This window comes from Penaeus vannamei, chromosome 22 (assembly GCF_042767895.1).
Source record: "Penaeus vannamei isolate JL-2024 chromosome 22, ASM4276789v1, whole genome shotgun sequence".
NCBI classification, from domain to species: Eukaryota; Metazoa; Arthropoda; class Malacostraca; order Decapoda; family Penaeidae; genus Penaeus; species Penaeus vannamei.
Genome location: NC_091570.1, coordinates 33,808,553 through 33,827,984, shown reverse-complemented (window position 1 = coordinate 33,827,984; position 19,432 = coordinate 33,808,553). Strand labels below are relative to the sequence as shown.

General features: G+C 35.1%; 2 protein-coding genes across 4 annotated transcripts; one reads left to right on the top strand and one right to left on the bottom strand.

Annotated features, from left to right (window-relative positions):
* The first annotated feature begins 5,269 nt into the window (after nucleotides 1-5,269).
* On the top strand, nucleotides 5,270-9,262 carry LOC113809414 (centromere protein K). The gene is made up of 4 exons (XM_027360994.2): nucleotides 5,270-5,684; nucleotides 7,643-7,773; nucleotides 8,431-8,509; nucleotides 8,677-9,262. The coding sequence occupies exons 1-4, from the start codon at nucleotides 5,352-5,354 to the stop codon at nucleotides 8,863-8,865; spliced, it is 732 nt and encodes a 243-aa protein (XP_027216795.1). The 5' UTR covers nucleotides 5,270-5,351; the 3' UTR covers nucleotides 8,866-9,262.
* On the bottom strand, nucleotides 9,245-19,107 carry LOC113809410 (uncharacterized). 3 transcript variants are annotated; one of them, XM_070136890.1, is made up of 12 exons: nucleotides 19,027-19,073; nucleotides 17,745-17,863; nucleotides 16,574-16,677; nucleotides 16,308-16,362; nucleotides 15,133-16,051; nucleotides 14,655-14,804; nucleotides 14,292-14,386; nucleotides 13,517-13,612; nucleotides 12,556-13,368; nucleotides 11,242-11,352; nucleotides 10,752-10,927; nucleotides 9,245-10,262 (listed from the first exon to the last, which is right to left on the bottom strand). In XM_070136890.1, the coding sequence occupies exons 3-12, from the start codon at nucleotides 16,630-16,632 to the stop codon at nucleotides 10,034-10,036; spliced, it is 2,703 nt and encodes a 900-aa protein (XP_069992991.1). In that variant the 5' UTR covers nucleotides 16,633-16,677; nucleotides 17,745-17,863; nucleotides 19,027-19,073; the 3' UTR covers nucleotides 9,245-10,033. The 3 variants fall into 3 exon arrangements, with proteins under 3 accessions (XP_069992991.1, XP_027216792.2, XP_069992989.1); XM_027360991.2 differs by lacking the exon at nucleotides 17,745-17,863 and having other exon boundaries at nucleotides 19,027-19,107; XM_070136888.1 differs by lacking the exon at nucleotides 17,745-17,863 and having other exon boundaries at nucleotides 18,970-19,078.
* Between the last annotated feature and the right edge of the window lie 325 nt (nucleotides 19,108-19,432).

The following is a 19,432-nucleotide window of genomic DNA, read 5'->3' as shown; positions in this document are numbered from 1 at the left end:
GCAGACCTCGGGATTCCTCAGACGGTATTAACGGACCAGGGACGCGAATTTAGGAATGAAATCCTGAAGGAGATGGCGAAGCATATGCAGTTTCAGCATCATAAAATTACTGCATACCATCCAGCGTCCAATGGACTCTGTGAACGGACCAATCAGCAAGTTCTCAATATTCTACGAGGGATGGTGGACGGAAAAGATCAGTACTGGGATCTTTACCTAAAGGACACCCAAATGGCTTTAAATTCTGCTTACCACAAAGCAATTGGCGATACGCCGTATTACGCCATGTACAACCGGGACCTGAAGACTTCAGACCTTTGGTGGACCAGACCCACAAGTTTTGGAGGTCCACCTGATGAGGATTTCATAACTGCAAGGACTCAACGGTCCAAAGAGGTGTACGAATATGTACGAGACAACTTGCTAAGAGCAGCAGATGAACAGTGTAGGATTCGCCAGAAGAAATCCAAAGACACTACAGTACTGCCTGGGATGAGAGTTTTCATCAAGGCTGTGAAGAAGAAGGGTGACAGCAAATTATCTCCCCGCTGGGAAGGACCCTTCCGAGTCGTTGAGCAAATACGACCATATGTCTACAGGATTAAACACCTACAGACAGAAAAGATGAAGGAAGTTCATCTCGAGAATATGAAGATCGCGCTGGAGGCCAGTATTCCGAGATCGCTAGCCCCAGAAGCAAGAAGACCTTATCCACAGGAGACACATTCAGATATTAGACCTGAAGGTACATCCGAAGAAGAAGAAGCACGTGAAGAAGAGTATGTCATGAACTTCCCAACGAATGACGATGGAAAAGGAACTTCAGAGAGCAACCAAGATTGGGCTCAAGAGTCAAGTGAGGTAGATGACCTAGCACAAGATGTAGTTGCAGGAGATTCCAACAATGCTGATAAAGCTAATGTTTCGAATAATGTTAATGTGTTACCTAGTATGAATGTTGATGAGTCTGATGGACTACAAACCACTGATTCTTATAATATTAGGCATGACACAAACACTAAAGACCTTTCACCAAAACCAGAGGTTGCAACTAATGATGCGAGTGCAAGTACTGAGAGTGAAAGAAGTAACAATAAAACTGTGCATGATGAGTTGAGTGAGCATGGTAGACGTACCAGTGGACGCACGAGATATCCACCGGGATACTATACTAGGCTGCATGAAGGACCGCAGGATTAATCAACCACACCACTAACAAACGGACACAAACAACACTAATCAGCTAATTAGATTAAGGGGGGGACAGGATGGTCACCAACATTGTTGTAAAAGTGTTCTATATTGCAGATAGATGGTTGAAAATTGAAGAGAATGATGCGGATAGCACTGATTGTTCCATATTGATTGTCTGAACCTTCTTACGACCCGTAACCTCAAGATGAGCGTAGATAGTCGGAACCAAAGGAACACCTGATGTTGGGTTGTTAGACTATGACCTGACAGCCCGGGAGAAGAGTATTCCGTAACAGAGAAGATTAGCAAGAACCAGATACAACTTCCTGCACATTGAGAAAGCAGCACACCTTGCAAGTGTATCGTTTCTTTGCTAGACAATTTGGAGGAAACTCTCGGTGTTCCAGAAAGTAATTGGTTGATTATGTAGGGTTGAAGGGCGGTGGTGAGTAGGCAAGTTTCTTAACTTTTTGAGTTGGACGATCGAGTTTGCACTAAAATTAGAGGATGGAGTAGGATTATTTAGTCATCCTGTATAAGTAGAATTATATCCATTTTGTTTTAGCACGTGAGTTGTAAAGTAATTTCGGATATCATGTGTTAGATGTATGTGATGAAATCCCTCTAATCCAAAGGTATCGAGATGATAAGTAAATGAACAGTTAACTGATTGAGCAATATTAAAGGAGTCAGTTCACGGGTTGAAACAGGCCATTGCGTTGATCGAAGAAGGTAATGCTGTTCTGGTTAGCCGTACAGAGCATCGTTATGTTATTGTACAGTCACATTATCAAGGGAGTTTGCTGTAGGACCTATTTTAGTCCTTTGCCTAGTAGTCATCTCGGTATGGTTTTGGAGGAGGTTATAGGGGAATCTGTAAGGAGTTGGCTGCTCTGATGTACATGAGCGTTAAGCCCGATAGATGCACACCCATAGCGATTCGCGGTCACTCGAGGACGCGTGATTTAAGCGGGGGAGTATGTCATCGGCCAGAAGCAGTGACACTTTAATTTTGCCATTATTAATGCATTTAATTGGTAAATCGTAACGCTTGATTAGTTATGATGATATAAAATTCTAAGGGAATAAAACCACAAAATAGAGTTTGGTGGTAGTGAGGCTGTAGTTGTAGGTTGTGTTTATGTTAGAGGTGAAATACTTGTGGACGATCTTGGTGGTTACTTTAACTCGAGATAAGGGCCAAAATACCAAGTCGCCTTCTCAAAGTGCCACCTCAGCATCCATACAACCGAACAACCAGGCCTCTGTCTAGATGACCTGGCACCCCTAGGTCTAAAATTCCTGAAGTCAGTTCAGGTTGAAACATCATTGAGTGAAGGTGAATCGGTGTTGACTCCTGGAACTCATTTGAAGAATACGGCGTGATTAGCCGTGAAAACTAGCTTAACTAACTAGAAATTAATTCTAGTATTAGGGTGAAGTTAGCTGTAGATTCCAGTTCGTCTTTTCCCCGAAGTTAGCGGAAGGCGGGCCTAGGAACTATGGTCAAATTGTAAGTATTATTACTTAATAAATGTATAAGTTCTTTTCACACACAGTGTTTAATATTATCCCATTTTGTCATTCCTACATAATAGGACACTGAACAAAGGAGAGAACCACACCACAGAGATACTGGTTGGGTTGAACACAGTGGTACACGAAACAAAAAGAAACAACACTTATACTAATTAAATCACTTGGAGTACATCGACACGAGAAATACAATATCTATTAAATAAGAACCTATGTCTTGAAGAATAATGATATATATGAGTGAAAATATCAATGATATCGAGATATATGTGAAATAGAGTAATTTAATTCATTTTAAGGTTTCCAGAAATAGTGAATGATGAATCAGAATGATGCCATACTGATCTGAAGTTTTAATGAACAAAAATATTATTGAAACTATCTGAGATAACCTTTGATTAACTTACTAGAGTAAAGTAATAACGAAGATTTATGTTGGGGTAACAATGACCCACATAACATATATATATGTGTGTGTGTGTGTGTGTGTATGTAATATATATATATATATATATATATATATATATATATATATATATATATATATATATATATATATATATACATATATATATTGGATATCGATATAGATATATGTGAATACACACATATAAATGTGTGTATGTGTGTGTGTGTGTATTTTTATATATGTATATACATGTATACATATACATATACATACATATATATATATATATATATATATATATATATATGTATATATATACATATATATATATATATATATATATGTGTGTGTGTGTGTGTGTGTGTGTGTGTGTGTGTGTGTGTGTGTGTGTGTGTGTGTGTGTGTGTACATATATGCACGCACACATATATGTATGTGTGTGTGTAATTTCACTTTTCCTTTTTCATCTTACCTCCTGATTAGTAGTATTAGCTTTTTTATGAACCCATTATTTATAGGATCCTCTGAATTTAGATTTTAATTCACAAATATGCCAGATTGATTCTTTATTCGACGTGTTTAATACCAAGTTTCCCAATTTGGTGTCTATCGGTTTGTTAAAATTGTGCTAGGCCCGACCCAATGAATATTCGTATAAATAGACATACATATACGCAGAAATAAATGCATATCTATCAATCTATCAAAGTGTACATTTATTTTCCTATCTGCAATGTAGATATGCATGTCTAGACTGATAGAAATGCATTTATTTCTGTGTATGTGCATGCCTGTGTAATGAATGTCTATTAGGTCGGGCCTGGCACAATTTTAACAAACCGGCCGATTGTCGCATCATCATTACTATCATTATTAATATGATTATTTTCATTACCATTGTTACTATCATTATCGACAATGTTGGTTTGTCTGCAAGATAAATTATCTGTTTTCGTGAAGGCGTGTGTGATCACTTGCGGTGAGTCCTGCCCGCTGCGCAATAATCATAATTTCTGTTCTTTTGGTGTCAATATTGTATTATCATAGTTATCTTAACCACACAGTGAAGCTTTTTGTTTTCAGTTCAATCGCTAACAGACCTATGATGTTTGAAATTGGCTACTATAAAATGGTTTTACGATGACAGTAGATTTTCCGAAGAAACAAATCGCACAAAGACAATATTATTGCGAAAGGTGGACATAAATTCAGTATTCTCATATTGAAGAAAAAAATCAGGATGCGGACTTATTTTAACTCTTTCACTACTTATTACAATAGTTTTGCTTCATTTGTACAATATGTATTTTGATGAAGATTATTCAGTTCATGTTGCGAAGAGTTATTAATACTAAGTTATAAGAAGTAATTCAGTTCAGATGAGGATGAAAACTGTAAATATCAATGAAAATATAAAATTGACTACAATTACAAGGTGGTAAATGAAAAGAAATTTATAGGTTTTAATTTTCGAAAGAAAAAACTTTTAAGTCACTTTTTAATCTATATTTTTTGTGTGTAACCACGTGTGTGTGTTTATATATGCATATATATATATATATATATATATATATATATATATATATATATATACATACATATATATGAGATAGAGAGATAAATAGAAAGAGAGAAAGAGAAACTTGTATTTGCTGAGTGGAATAAAATCTCGAGATGCTTCAATGTATATATATATATATATATATATATATATATATATATATATATATATATATATATATATATGAATATATATATATATATATATATATATATATATATATATATATATATGTTTTTTGTTTATATATGCGTGCGTGCGTGCGTGTGTGTTGTGTGTGTGTGTGTGTTCGTGTGTGTGTGTGTGTGTGTGTGTGTGTGTGTGTGTGTGTGTTCGTGTGTGTTCGTGTGTGTGTGTGTGTGTGTGTGTGTGTGTGCATATATATATATATATATATATATATATATATATATATATAGAGAGAGAGAGAGAGAGAGAGAGAGAGAGAGAGAGAGAGAGAGAGAGAGAGAGAGAGAGAGAGAGAGAGAGAGAGAGAGAGAGAGAGAGAGAGAAATTCCAGTCTATCGTACGATAGTTTTCCCGCATCGGCACGACAGCCGCGGAACGACGCATTGAATGTAAACAAATTCAAACAAACGGAGCGGGAGAACCTTTATCCTCTGCTTTCCTCGAATTGAGTCTTCAGCAAAAATGGCCTTTGCCACAGAGAAAATCGACACCGTTGTAGTTAAGGAAAGTCTGGAGCGCTTGAGAGACGACGTAGCGATCGGGTTAGAGGATCTTACTCGAGAATTGGGGGAGAAAACGCGGGTGTTAGCCAGGGAACCCAGTTTACGCGACGATAAAGACTTGGATAATATGATGAAAAGAAAACTGCATCTCGAGAGTGAAATTGAAGCTACGATGGAGACGGACTTGGCATTTCTTCCAGATGACAAGAAAATGTTGATCAGGCTGGCAAGAGAAGAGGCAGAGTCAACGGCCCTGAATAATAAAAGGGCTCTGAATTTTTATCAGCAAAAGGTACAGCATTAGGTATTATTGGGATAGAGAATGTTTGTCATTTGATATATTGTAGACCATGCAAGATTTCTAGCTTATTCTCATCATTCTAGAAATTTTCCATTGCCTGAATGTCCTTTATATTTACTTATTGGAGGTAAGGTTGAGTGTTCAGAATGGAACTTCCTAAGAAAAAAGTAAACAGTACTGCCTTGTAAAAGGACCGGAATAACACAAACTACTTTCGAAATCAAGGTAATACTTTACAGTATGGACACAATTGCCAGAGACTATGTCCCCTACTCACAAAATTTAATAATCAATCTAAGCTGCCTTGACTGGGTGTGCCCTTCAGGCACTGCACGAGGGAGGGATGATGGAGAGCTCTGTTCCCCAACACCTCGTGGGAAACATTATCATTACGTCAGTTTGCACGGCTTAATTGTGCTGAAACTCGGGAGCACCGAGTGCACTTAGTCTGCAAGCTGAACTTTACATGCTTTTACCTTTACCTTTCTTTATATTTGGTGTTACCATTCATGTCTGCAGATTTCTTCTTGTACCAACAAAAAAAAATGAGTTCTCCAGGTGCATCCATATACACATTTCAAGATCCACATGCACTAAATTTTTGAAGTTAAAGTAATTGCACATGTTCAAAAGGTTTTCTGTGGTTGTTAATTGGCGTTCTGTAGTACATGTTAGTTGTCATATAACTTCTTAATTTGTTTTGTCCTTGGTATGTCTCTGCTATTTGTTGAGCTAATGATTCCTCAGTGTGTCTTGTGATTATCTCTCCAGGCTACAAAGTCATACTCTAAAGCTATATCACGTGCTTTTAACATGAATTTCAAAGTTCGAACATCTAGTTGTGAAAAGGAGCCCAGTTTAGGCATTACATATGGTAGCTTTTTAAGAACAAAATTGAAAATTGTTATTTAGCATTTATCATCTACATAAATGTCCTAAGACAACCAAATTAGCATTTTTACCATAAGGACAAAATACCACTGACTTGAAAGGAATTTCATTTTAGCTTGTTTTTATTGCATTGTTCAACATATCACATGCATATATTCATATATAATTTGCAATGCAAACTAGTCACATGCCAAATTATGTGCACATCTGTAGTGCACAAGTGCACAGTTTAGTTCAGCTAAACCACCTCACAGGCACAGCAAACTGGTGTATTTTAGCAAGATGTAGACCTCCATGGTAATTTACTGTCAAAGAATTTAACCAGGCACAGGATCTTTCTTGGCAAAACATATGTGGTGGAGGTTTGTTATCCTTTGAAGAAGCTATTTTATGGTCTGACACATTGCTATTTTAGAGTTACTGAGGTACACATTTGTGTCAGGATTTTGCTAAATTTTGAATTCTGTCATCAACCAGAAAATTAACTGTATTCACGATAATCTTAAATATATCACACAGTGGATTCACAAAGAATTTTTCAAATATTAAGAAATATATTGGTATCTATGATATTCAAGACAGGTTTGCCTAAAACTTTGAAAAAATATATTGGTAATGCACATTTAGTGTTAATGCTCCGAGTAGTTTAAAAATTAACAGTATAATACAAGTGATCTTAATAAACATTCTCTTGATATTTATTACAGGTAAATATGAATTGGGAAAGACTAATCGTCTTTAAAAAAAAAATATATATATATATATATTTTCATATTTTTAGTACAGGAACAGTTATCAGTAATTTAAATTAATTTTTGAGGCATTAGATGATCTTCAAGTGAATAATTAACTCATTTTAGTTGAATTAGATAGAGATTGGTGTGGCCAATTAAAGAAAGTAGTCTACAATGATTCAATGTAGTTTTTTATGATGTATGGTTTTTAGGGTACTTTTTGTTTAACATTAATAATGTACGTTGCACATTAATAATGTTATTGTTTGTTATTTGGTAGATTTAACTACTGGCTGTAGATAAGTATTACCCTTTTATTTTCAGAAAAAAGAATTGCAAGAAGAGAAAAAAACATATGAAGAGATGGTCAACAAAGCAGTTAAGGTTAATGAAAAATTAGACGAATTACTCAAGGACAGATCAGAGTCAGCTCTCATAGACATTCTGAAGAAGAGGTATGTAATACATTTCCATTTTTCCTTGAAAGGATAAGGGATAGAGGGTGATGAAGAGGGGAGAGAGGCAAGCAGGAAGTAATTTAGGGAAAAGAAATAAAATAATAATATTGATAATAATGGTAATGATAATGAAGTGGGGAGAAGGGTGAAAAGGAAGAAAGATTTAAAGAAAAAATTAAAAAGCTCTAATGATTGCATGGATGCTTCATCCAGAGTCCTTTTTAAAATAAATCTGAATTGCCCAATGCAAACTGTATCTGTGGCCCAGTGTCATTTGTTTATTGGTTTGAAATCATACTCAAAAATAAACATTGGGAAAGTCCTGAATTGCAGTTTCCTTCTAGCTCATTCGTCACTGTCACTACAATAGTTTCACCATTGCAAATGAAGTAGATGTTTTCATTTAATGGCAGTAAATTGATGATCAGTTTCTTAAAATTAGCTCAGTCTACCCTAATAGATAGGTCTTGGCCAGAGGGTAAAAACTGTTTTAAAGTTAATAAGGTGGGAGGTAAATAAAGGTTGAAGAGGTATTTTTTGAAATTCGCATGTGAGGTGTAATAGGGCATGCAAGAAGAATGAGGGCAAGCAAGAAAAGAACAGCTTGACCTTATAGATGTACCGCCTGCTTATAGATATATACTTCAATTTCAGGTATGAAGAAACAGGAATATTATTTAGAGAGCTCCGGACAGTGCTTCACTTAATTTTGACAGAGTTCTACCCTGAAGAGGTAAGGGAGAATATTCTTATAAAAAAACAAAACAAAAAAAAAACAATAATGATTTTGAAAAACATGACCAAAAGATAATTTTCATGTAATGATCTATATGCAGTATTAGATTATATATGTATATAAGATTTATTTAATCACATGATATATCTTTTTCTTCTTTCTAGGAAGAGGGATTGTCAATGGAAAATCTTCTGGAGGTTCTTGTTACCAAGATGATTGAAGATGGTAATGACCCTTATGTGAATATTCACGAAGGCATGAAGGATTATCACATTGCATTTTTACTTCGGGCAAACCTCATCATGAGGCATAAAAATGACGTTACTCGTATTAGGTTTGTTGATCCAAACTGATTGCCTGGACGCATTTGCTGTATAAGGTTAAGCCTCTATGTTTTAAATTACAATATATTGTTTGTTAATAACTGTAAAACAGGTTATTTTTTAGAGAATTTGAACTTTTTTTGAAAGTTGTGGAAGATACTTTTGGAAGATACTTTATGCTACAAACAATATTCAGTTGATAGGTTTCTTTCTTTATCTGTGTGACTGATTTTCATTGTATATACAGTTCTGATAACTGAATTTCATTAAACTTTGAGCACTTAAAAAGTCTTTCATACTGTATATTGTTTACCTAAAAGGTATACTGGTGTTCAAAAAGGTATGGACATGTTCTTTATCTAGAGAAATTATAGTATATTTTAGGCAGGTGTGAAAGATTACGAGGTAATTAAAGGGATTATTTTTATTTGTTTTTTATTTATAACTTCCAGTGTTTTCTCTTCATAAATTCACTTCCATCTTTAAGATTTTTACAAAAGGCATTGTAAGACTATTGAAATTGAAACAAAGGATTTTGTTTTTTCCCTTTAACCAAAAAATGCAGTAAATGACTCGTATGACTGCTATTCACTTTATTTTCCTCATAAAATGGTACACATTTCATATAAATGTTCCTATCAACCCATGAACATTCTTCTCACTTACCTAAAGAAACAAATGAATGAAAAAAAAGACAAACTTTGATTCATTTGACTCAAAATTAGTGGACATTTTGCCTATATACATACATGTAAATGTTTCATTCTTTAGGAAATGAAAATATATGACTGGGATAAATGAATGTCTCTGTAGTAATAACAATATCTATCCATTTCATTCTAACAAATATACTTTTTTTTCTATTTAATTCAATACTATAGATTCCAAAATGAATGCTGCATATATTTGTACATATTTTACCTAAATATATATTTTCAGTATTTCTATTCATATAAAATATATAATTACTTCCCAAAAAAGTAATTTCATACAAATAAAACTTATTACCCTAACAATATTAGTAAATTTAGTATAAATCTACTGCTAATACTGATTCTTTATACTTATGGCCACATATCATATTTTACAGGTAAGAGATATAAACTGTTAAACAGTACCTTTGGGAAAAAAAAAGTTTAAAAACAAATATTTTACCTCAAAATGGAGAGCTAAATATACCTTATAAAAGAACAAAAAATTAGTCATATAAATCCTCTAATTGTTTACGCAATATCAGCTTTAAAACAGACACTTCTTTTCGGGAGTGAGGTGTGAGGGGGGCTAGTGAGGGACGTTCACAATTCCCGGCTATTTCGGTAAATGGTGATTTCTCTGCAGGGACATCATTTGTAGGAGGAATAAATTCTTCCTTTTCTTCTCTGGCTGATTGAACCGGCTCTTTTTTCGAAACAGGTGTTTGGAGAAAGCTGGAAAGAAAGAAGCAATACACAAAATTTTTATTTGTTCCATGCAAACATTTATATATTTGTGTTAATTATACTGAATATATCCTGTTGACAAGATTCTTATAACTACTATTCCTAGAGGTACATTACAGGATAAAAGAGAAAGAGTCAAAGACCTGTAGTTTTCCAGTAAATACTTTATTTTTAATAGTTCCAACAAAATTGTGTTATTGCATTTTCTGAGTTTAAAGTAATTATTGAAAGACACACATTACATGAATCCATAAAACGTACTTTGAAAATGTGAATTATTAGTACTGAAACGTAATGTTACTTCAATATTTAAGTTGTTAACAGTCATATAAAGGGGGGGGGGGGGGATATACATATTTACATTTTGATACTTTGAGCTGCCAAAGGCTTGTGGAGCAAGTTTGAACAATGAACCTTCAACTAAAACTACATCCATATCCTCCACTCATAATTTAAGAAAATATATCTCTCACTTACCTGTTGTTACCCTTCAAGGAATTCCAATGTGACAAACTGGCATTCAAGCTGTTGCACATTTGGATACTTGTGTCTGGTGTCCCATATTCTTCCTGCTGATCATCTGTCTCTCGTACTTCATAAAATATTGGCGTTTCACTGAACTGCACGCTCTTGTTGATTTGTGACTGGGAGCCCTGTTTTAGTACAATACTGTTAGGACAATAATTTCTCTAGTTTTTTATATGACAACCTGACAGATGATGTACGAATGGAATATGAAGGGAAAGGTTATACATATCAAGTTTTCAGGAAGATGAACTTTACTGAAAATCAATTCCATCATTTTCTTTCAGATAAATGTTACTCATAAATTTTTTAGAGTAAGACCCTTTTTTAAACTTTTACAACTGTTGTTTTGAGCTTATGGGAAAAAAAAAAAAAAAAAAGGGGGGGCTGACAATATAAAACCAAAGAAATTACTTAAAAAAGAAAATTATTTTTAACTTACCATTTCCAAAGAGTCGTATTCCTTCTTTGTAGAATGAACAAATGTCTTTTTCTCTTGCAACATGGCCTTTAATCTTTTGAGAGGAGATATTGTGGCAGCAAAACTATCGAGCTGCAAGTAAAAATTCCAAATTATGTAGAAGGATGAGTAAGATTAGTTCCAAAAATATATATCTGTATAAGCAGGACTTTTTTTTTTCATTATTTGTTTCATAGAAAATATAATAATGATTGAATGATATTCAAATGGTTAAAGATTAAAACAAATAAATGTGCAAGATATAAAAACTCATATAATACTATAGAAAAGTACTGTGGAAAAAAAGAGTCAATTTTAAATATGTCAGATACCAAAGGTTGTATGGCACTATAGGATGCTATGATAGTGAAAAGGGTAAAGAAGGAGAAATGAGAGTTATCTATCCATCTGAAGAAGTGAGGATGTCCATCAGGTTGGGGGAAAGCTGGGGACGAGAAAATGTGTGAGGAAAAGCAGAGGTATGGGCTGCAATAAAGTTGGGATTGGACTACAGAATGTGTGAGACTGGAAGAGGAACACAGTGCAAAAAAGCTATAATAAAGCAATCAATAGGTAATCAGTGAGTGAGGAAGACAATAGGAATGAAGAATAGCAAAAAGGGAAGAGATAGAAAATGAAAAAGACTGTGTAAGAGGAGGAGGTGGAGTGGAAGATGGTGGGAGAGAGGAAGGGATGTATTCTGAAGATTGAGTAATGGTCTGGGTAGTTGATTTGGATTGGATCACACTGACAGTAACCATCAAGGAGTGGGGAGCAGTGGCCCCAATCCCTGATTCAAAGGAGCATCATGGGTTGGGAAACCAGATAAATTAATTTCAGATAGGCTAGCTGATGAAGGGACAAGCCTCAATACCCATAATAACGTTACTAAATCTGCATTAATGTCCATGGTAAGCCTGAAATATGTGGGACAGAGAAACAGTCTCCTCTTCAGGGTCCTTATGAGGGGTATGGGTTAAACAATTAACCAAGGGAATACCATGCCTATGGTTCCCAGAGCCAGGCTTTCATTTTCAGCACAGCTTTTACACCTTAGAAAGTGGGGAAAGGAAGGGACTGGAGAAGAGCAGGAAAAGGAAAGGGGGAGATGACAACCATGCAAAATTGACTGAGCTGAGGGCTGAGGTCCAAGGTAAGGAGGGATCCTTAACACTGGGCCTCTTTCCCCATTTCCTATACCCTCCACTATAACAATGGGCATGGGATTCAAAACAAAATAAACCTTTCAAAATCTAACATACATATATAGGAAATCATGAATATCAATATACTTACAATACCATCTTCCCTCATTTTCTCCTGTCTCATTGCAGTTCTTTCTCTGATTAGCAGTGCCTCCTTTTCAATATCATCTTGTTCCTTGCTGAGTGTCTCAAGCTCATTCATCAATTTAGGGTCAAGGGATCTTCCATATGCATATCTTATTTGTGTGTTTGTTGAGGCATCACTTTTGACTGCTGCAGGGCTTGTTTGAACCTCAACAGTCTGGGAACTTGGCTCTGATGACACCACTACAGAGAATTTTAAATCTTTTGACCGTCTACGGATGTTTGGGGTGCGACCTTGAACTTTGGCCTTTGTATCCTTAAGTGCCTGTTTTTTCTGCACTGGTTTACCAATAACTGGCATAACACCAGCTGGATTACCTGCCTTGGAGCTCTTTGGTGCTGTTTTATAGGTAGGTGTTTTCAATTTGGCTACTTTGGTAACCGGTTTTTCTTCTATGTCTTTCACAATTTTTGACTGTTTTTCTGGTATATCACAACTATCATTTCTGTCTATCCCTTTATTCAGAGTATCATTATAAGTTCTCTTACTGATTGTATTATGTTTTGTATTTTTCTCCAAAACCAGTTTTTCTTCATCTTGTGACCACTCGTTTTCCAAATCTCCCGCACACTTGAACTCATCTTGAGATGAAGTTTCTTCATTCGAATCTATTTTGTCTTGGTTAGTTATCTTTTGTTTTGTAAAGGGGTTTTGCCTCTTAAGGCCTATGTTGGAAATCTGCATAAGATTTTTCTTGATAACAGGTGGTTTGTTTTGTTTCATTTGTTCCTCTGTGCACTGAAGAATTGATGACCCTGTCTGGAAAAAAAAACATACACATATTTACTCTTTATCATTTTGTAAGTACAAAAAGACGTAAAACCAAAAAAAAAAAAAAAAAGCAACATATTGTGTGGTTTATATAGAATACAAGACAGGAACCTTATCTCAAATATTGACAACTTACAATCATGTTGGTTATATCCATCATATCCAGAGGTTCAGTATTATCTGAATCGTCACCTTCATCTCCACTCTCAAACTGTAGTGTGCGACGGCATTCCTGCAATCAACAAAGAGACCATAGAGATTCCTAAATATGATAGATGACTCATATGACACAAATAAAAAAAGGAAGTACCAATTATCATTCTCTCTTTCAAGAAAATGAGAGGTTGATAAATATGGATAAATATTAGATATAAAGTAGTGATATCTGAAGATGACAAGGAGGTGCAATACTACAGTAACAAAATCAGGTAAATTTAGTTATCATAGAAAAAGACATTCACCACAGCTCTATGTAATACACTCTGGCCAAATCTTAAAGATGAAAGTCACTTCACAATCCAAAAAGGTATTGTCTATGACTTAAATCTTGGTGACAACTCTTTTTCTAATGGTGGCATTAGAAAAAGTAAATGCTTTCCAAGAACAGATGATGTGAAAAAAAAATAAAAATAAAAATAAAATAATAATAATAATAATAATCTGATGGATCTTAAACCACTGATTAGTTTTCTTGTGCTCTTCTATTAACTTTCCTGAGTTCAATGACGAATAAAACTTCTTGAAAGCATGCTACTTTTTAAAAAGTCTTATTTTAGTATGAAAAAGAAAAGATAAAAAAAGAAACAAGATACCAAGAGAGATGAAAGACTTGACTTTGAAGAAATGCAACCAAATGAATCTTCAGGACTACAGCTTCCATGCCACTGGGAAACAGGATCACTAATACACACCTTGGATAGCTGCATGTTATCAGGTTTTTTTTCTACTTTCATTCCAGAACTTCGAGCTATCCCTTGCGGTCTTCTTTTTGAGGACATAAGGTGACCTGCAATGATATAAAACTTGATGTCTATATTAAAAGGACTAATACTTTTCACACTGCAATAGATGGCTCTTTGACTATTGCCATATAAACAAGTTAGTCGAGCTAGCTTCACAACAAAAATATGTAATCAACTCCAGTAGCACCATTCAGTGAAGATACATATCCTCGGAAAGACTGACTGACTTTTCTAAATTCTATGGTAAAATTACTGATTACCATTAGTCTGAGCATGACACAAAAAAATTCCAGTTATAATTCAGTATATTACCTCTCCTCTGAGCAGAAACCTGAGTCAGCCTTAAAGGAGTCAGTCTCGTCCTCGGTGTAGCTTTGGGGTTGGATTTAAGGAGAGCGAGTTTCCTCTGTTCCCGTGCTTTTTCTATCAAGTGACGCATTTTTTCAAAAGCCTCTTTTTTTCCTGGAAAAAATGAGGAGTACAAGTATTAGAATAAGTAAATATTTGTGGACTCTTGATTTCTAAAGCCAAGCATTAGATTAAAGATTATATCGTTCTATTCTTTTAGGCCTCTTTCTAAAGAGAAGTTCAAAGCATATATATGCACTGCTCTCTTTCACTCAAAAACAAAAGACATAATTGCATGCTGTGGAACTTACAGTACAACTTCAGAGACTAAACTATTTACGTAGTTCAAGTAACACATGGGGGGAGAGGGGGGAGAAAGAGAAAAAGAAAAAGAGAGAGAAAAGAAAAGAAAAGAAAAAAAAATCACATAATCAAAAATTACCTCCAGAGAGAAATGTTCCCTTTGATGACCTTCCTGAATTGCTGGAAGCCATATGTGGAGATGGCCCAGGTTTTGTGACTGAGTTACTTGTAATCAATTTCAAATTTTTGCTGTATTGGGAAGTGGCTAGTCTGTTAAAACTCTCTTTCTCTTCCAGTATCCCAGGTTTTTCTTTAAAATCCCTGTCTGTGTGATTTTTGTCAAAATCTAAATCTAAATGTGACGAAGGCTTGTATTTCTCTGAAATAGTATCCATCTCCATGAGTCTTGCTGACCTTCTCCTGTTAAAAAAATCTTTGGTTTCTACATTTGCCTGTTGAGATGAAAATTCCTCTTGCCCTTGTGGTAACTCTTCTATATTTTGCATTAATTGTTTAGATCTCCTCCTTAAGCTTGGTTGGAAAGAACAGGTCAAAGCTGAAGTACTTGGTGCAATGGCATTGTTGTCCAAGCTTGCATCTTCATGGGTACTTAATAGGCTAGACCTTCTTCTCTGACCTAGCCTTCTGAATGGATTATGAAAGCTTTGTTCATCCTTGCCATCATTCAGCATTGGCTCACCACCTCTCATTGAATTTGCTTCGTGGGAAATGTCTGCTTGTGCTGATCTGCGTCTTCTGAATGCCTTACGAAAATTTTGTTCATCCATGCCAACATTCAGTGATGGATCACCACCACTAACTGATTTTGACTCATGAGGAATGTCTGCCTGTACTGATCTGAGCCGTACCATATTGCTCATTGGCATTCTTGGCTGGTAGTTTCCATAGATTCCCTGCCCAGTCTCTCTCTGCTCCTCATTTTGTACATAATATTCCTCTTGCCCATTTGTAGGTTGTAACTCCCTCCATTTTACAGTTTTCTCAGTGCTTCTATTTTGTTTTAACAAGGGCTGTTGCGATCCATGACTTTGGTTATCCTGAAAAAAAAAAAAAAAAGTTAGTCCTGAATACGTGCAGTAAATGTATGATGCATTATTATCTTGTCAAATATATGATAAAATAATTAAGAAGTACTCAAACTACCAACTGGAATAGAACCAAGAATAATTCAACACTGATACTATCAACAATTAATTAAATGTAACAAAAATAATTAAAACTATCACTAAATCACAACTCAAAATACTCATAATCACAAATGCAGTACTCTTATACAATCTAAACTTTACTTACCTCTCTCAAAAAATCTTCTATGCTCATGTCATTCTCAGTCCTATGCCTTCGAAGTCTGAAAAGCACGGAATACAAAGTACTATCAGTTATTTATATTTTCTTCTTTTTTTTTTTTTTGGCTGATAGAAAGAACACATAACTAAAAGATTTTCACTGAGAATTTAACATTACATATTTTTGAAAAATAGCAACATGAAAAGCAAAGTTCTTCTCTTCAATCATTATTTTTCATTATCAACTAAGAAAAGCAAATTCCTCCAACTTACAATGTTAAACTCCTCAGGGGTTTCAAACCTGACTGCATGTTCTCTTTTTCTGCTTCCATGGTGAAGAAAACAAGTTTCTTCTCCACAACCCCTTCCGCTGTAACCTAGAAATAATGCACTCTTTATATAAGAATGTCACCAAGGACAGTATACTTAACCCCTTGGATACGAGTGATGTGACCGCCATGTTACAAAAATTTTAGTTGAGGGATATGCTCCTATGAAAAAACTGGCTAAGGACGGGGATGACGGAAATATACAATCATGAGAATTTTGACAGAATTCCAGGGTGACAGAAATTACTTGCCAAAAGTGAACAAAGCTCTTGGAGGGTGGTTAAACTCACTGGGTATTTAGAAAGGGGAATGCATGCATGCATACATGTGAGTGGGTGAATGCATAGATGTTTGAGTGAGTGAGTGATCAAGCAAGCATGTATGGACATGTGTACTGTAGATGTGGAGATAGATGTTTGCATATATAAGGATAAGATATAGATGTTGATAAAGGTGGGAGAGTGGATATGGAGGTGAATAAAGGTGTGGATATGGATGCATGCATGCAGTTTTATATACTATTAGTTTTGTTTTTCTTCTTGTTACTGTATTTTTAAATATTCATAACCAATGATTACAGAATACACTTAAATTTTCCCTAGGTTAAAATACTTTTTTAGTAGAAGCAACATTTTGGAAGAAAAGAAATTGATTTTAAAAATGTCATGGATAATCAAATATTGGTGTCACACATGTATTTATTATAAAAGAAATATCAGATACCAATGTATATGAAATTCTAAAGATTCTTGCTATCTACACCATCTCATTGGACCAAAACCTTGGTAATTAACTAGACTAAGTTCATATCAAGAGGTGTTATCTCTGAATTTCACACTCTAGCAAAGGCTAGCAAACCTCCTCACAAACATTCTTTCAGTAAAGCGCTTGGACTGGTTCCTTATTCTACAAAAACTTGCCAGTTAATACTATAAGCTGTGTATCACTAGAATAGGCTCATATATGGTGAAGGTATGTATACTAATCTCAAAATACAAACAGCAGAGGACATGCATCTCTTATTATATTAATTAATTTCTTTGCCATGGGATTGTGGGCTTCCCTTTACTCAATATATTTCATTTTTTAATGGTAAAGGTCTACAAGACACTCACTTGTCTGACATTGGCATATTCATAACGCCTGCACCTCTAACAATGATCTCTGCAACTTTAAGGGCTCCTTTACACATCAAATCAGTCCCAGTATGGTGATTCGGCACACTAGAAAAGTGCTGAAAAGTATGGTTAACCACCATTTAGCATGCAGGGTGCTTAAATGGGATTGGTTTCACCACTGCCATTGTTCAGCGTGTGGTCTACTGCGCATGGCAATCATAACATACAAATAGACAAGTGACATGCTTGTGCAATTGTGTGTATTTTGCTGTAGGGATGACATTGTAATAAATATTGTACTACCATGGTTAATTATTAAAGAAACAACTATAGCCAGCAATGTGTGCATGCAGCCTGTAGATTAACCTAAACAGTTATACAAGCAATGTTCATGTTACCGTCATCCTTAACCCTTCTTTAAATATTCAATATCCTATCTGTGATTATGTGTGTATGGGGTGTAGCAGGGGCCTATTTTGGTGGTCATCTTTGCATTCAGTTTCTGTACATTAGTAGCCATGAAGAATTGGAGATGCTGTGCCCCCATACCACACTCTAAAACTGATAGTTTAAACGTGCCTTGACACTCCAGCAAGAGCCAACAGTTCTCCATGACCTAATTTCTTGCGAGATTGAACTTGCCAACTTCCCTGGCAATTTTTCATCAAATATGTTCAAGCTCTCTCTTGCCAGGACATGTGTGGTGAAGGTATGTTATCCTCTGCAGTGTACACAAGATGCAGAGCCTATGGTAGTCACTTCAGATCTAAAACTATTCCTTTCATTCCAGACCATAGCAAGTTACAAGCGGAAAAAGTGCTCTGAAAACCACTACAGATGTCTTGTACACATTATCCAATTGTTATATCTAATACTGTTTCATGTTTTCTTATAAAAACTCCTACGCTTACATTTAATCTTCACTAAATAAAATTCCTACTTATAATCACTACATCACAAAGAACTGTCATATACGACTCGTAACTAGTTTAAGAAGCCATACCCTACTAACGCAGTCAAAATTAACGAAAAAATGTGATACAAAGAGAGTCTTGCGATATATTCAGAACACGTGAAAATTCAACCACGACGAAAATACGGAAAAGTTAGATCTTCCAACTCGAGAGAACTTGTTTTTGCATACCAAGTCAAGTTTGAAAACAAGGACACATTCCATATCTCTATACGCAAAAATAATCAATATAAGTATTCCTGAGTATACTTTTATATAAGACGTAAGGTCAAATCATCAAGACGAGAGAGGAAAAGGCAGACTAACACAGGAAACGGAGCTGACGTATTCCAAAGCTCGCGGGCTGTTTGGTTCTCAACGGGAAAGATGTAAACAAATAACGGCCAACGGGCGAGCATCTTTACATTTTCGTACAGGTGCCCATATTAAATTTTTCATCAGATTTTTAGTGCCTTGTTTCATTTATGAAGCATCTATTTATTTATGAGTATAATTTCAATATAGTATTTAGGTCTTAAATTAAAATGTACCAACAGTAGTTGAAAATAGAAAGTAGTTCTACCATTCAGCCAATTCAAAGAGAAGACATTGTCAATTAACTGATGATTGGCATTTATTTACTTGACATCATATTACGAACGAAGAAGGTTAAAGAACATCAAAGTGGAACAATTCACAAAATGCAATGACCGTGTATCACCATAAATATTAG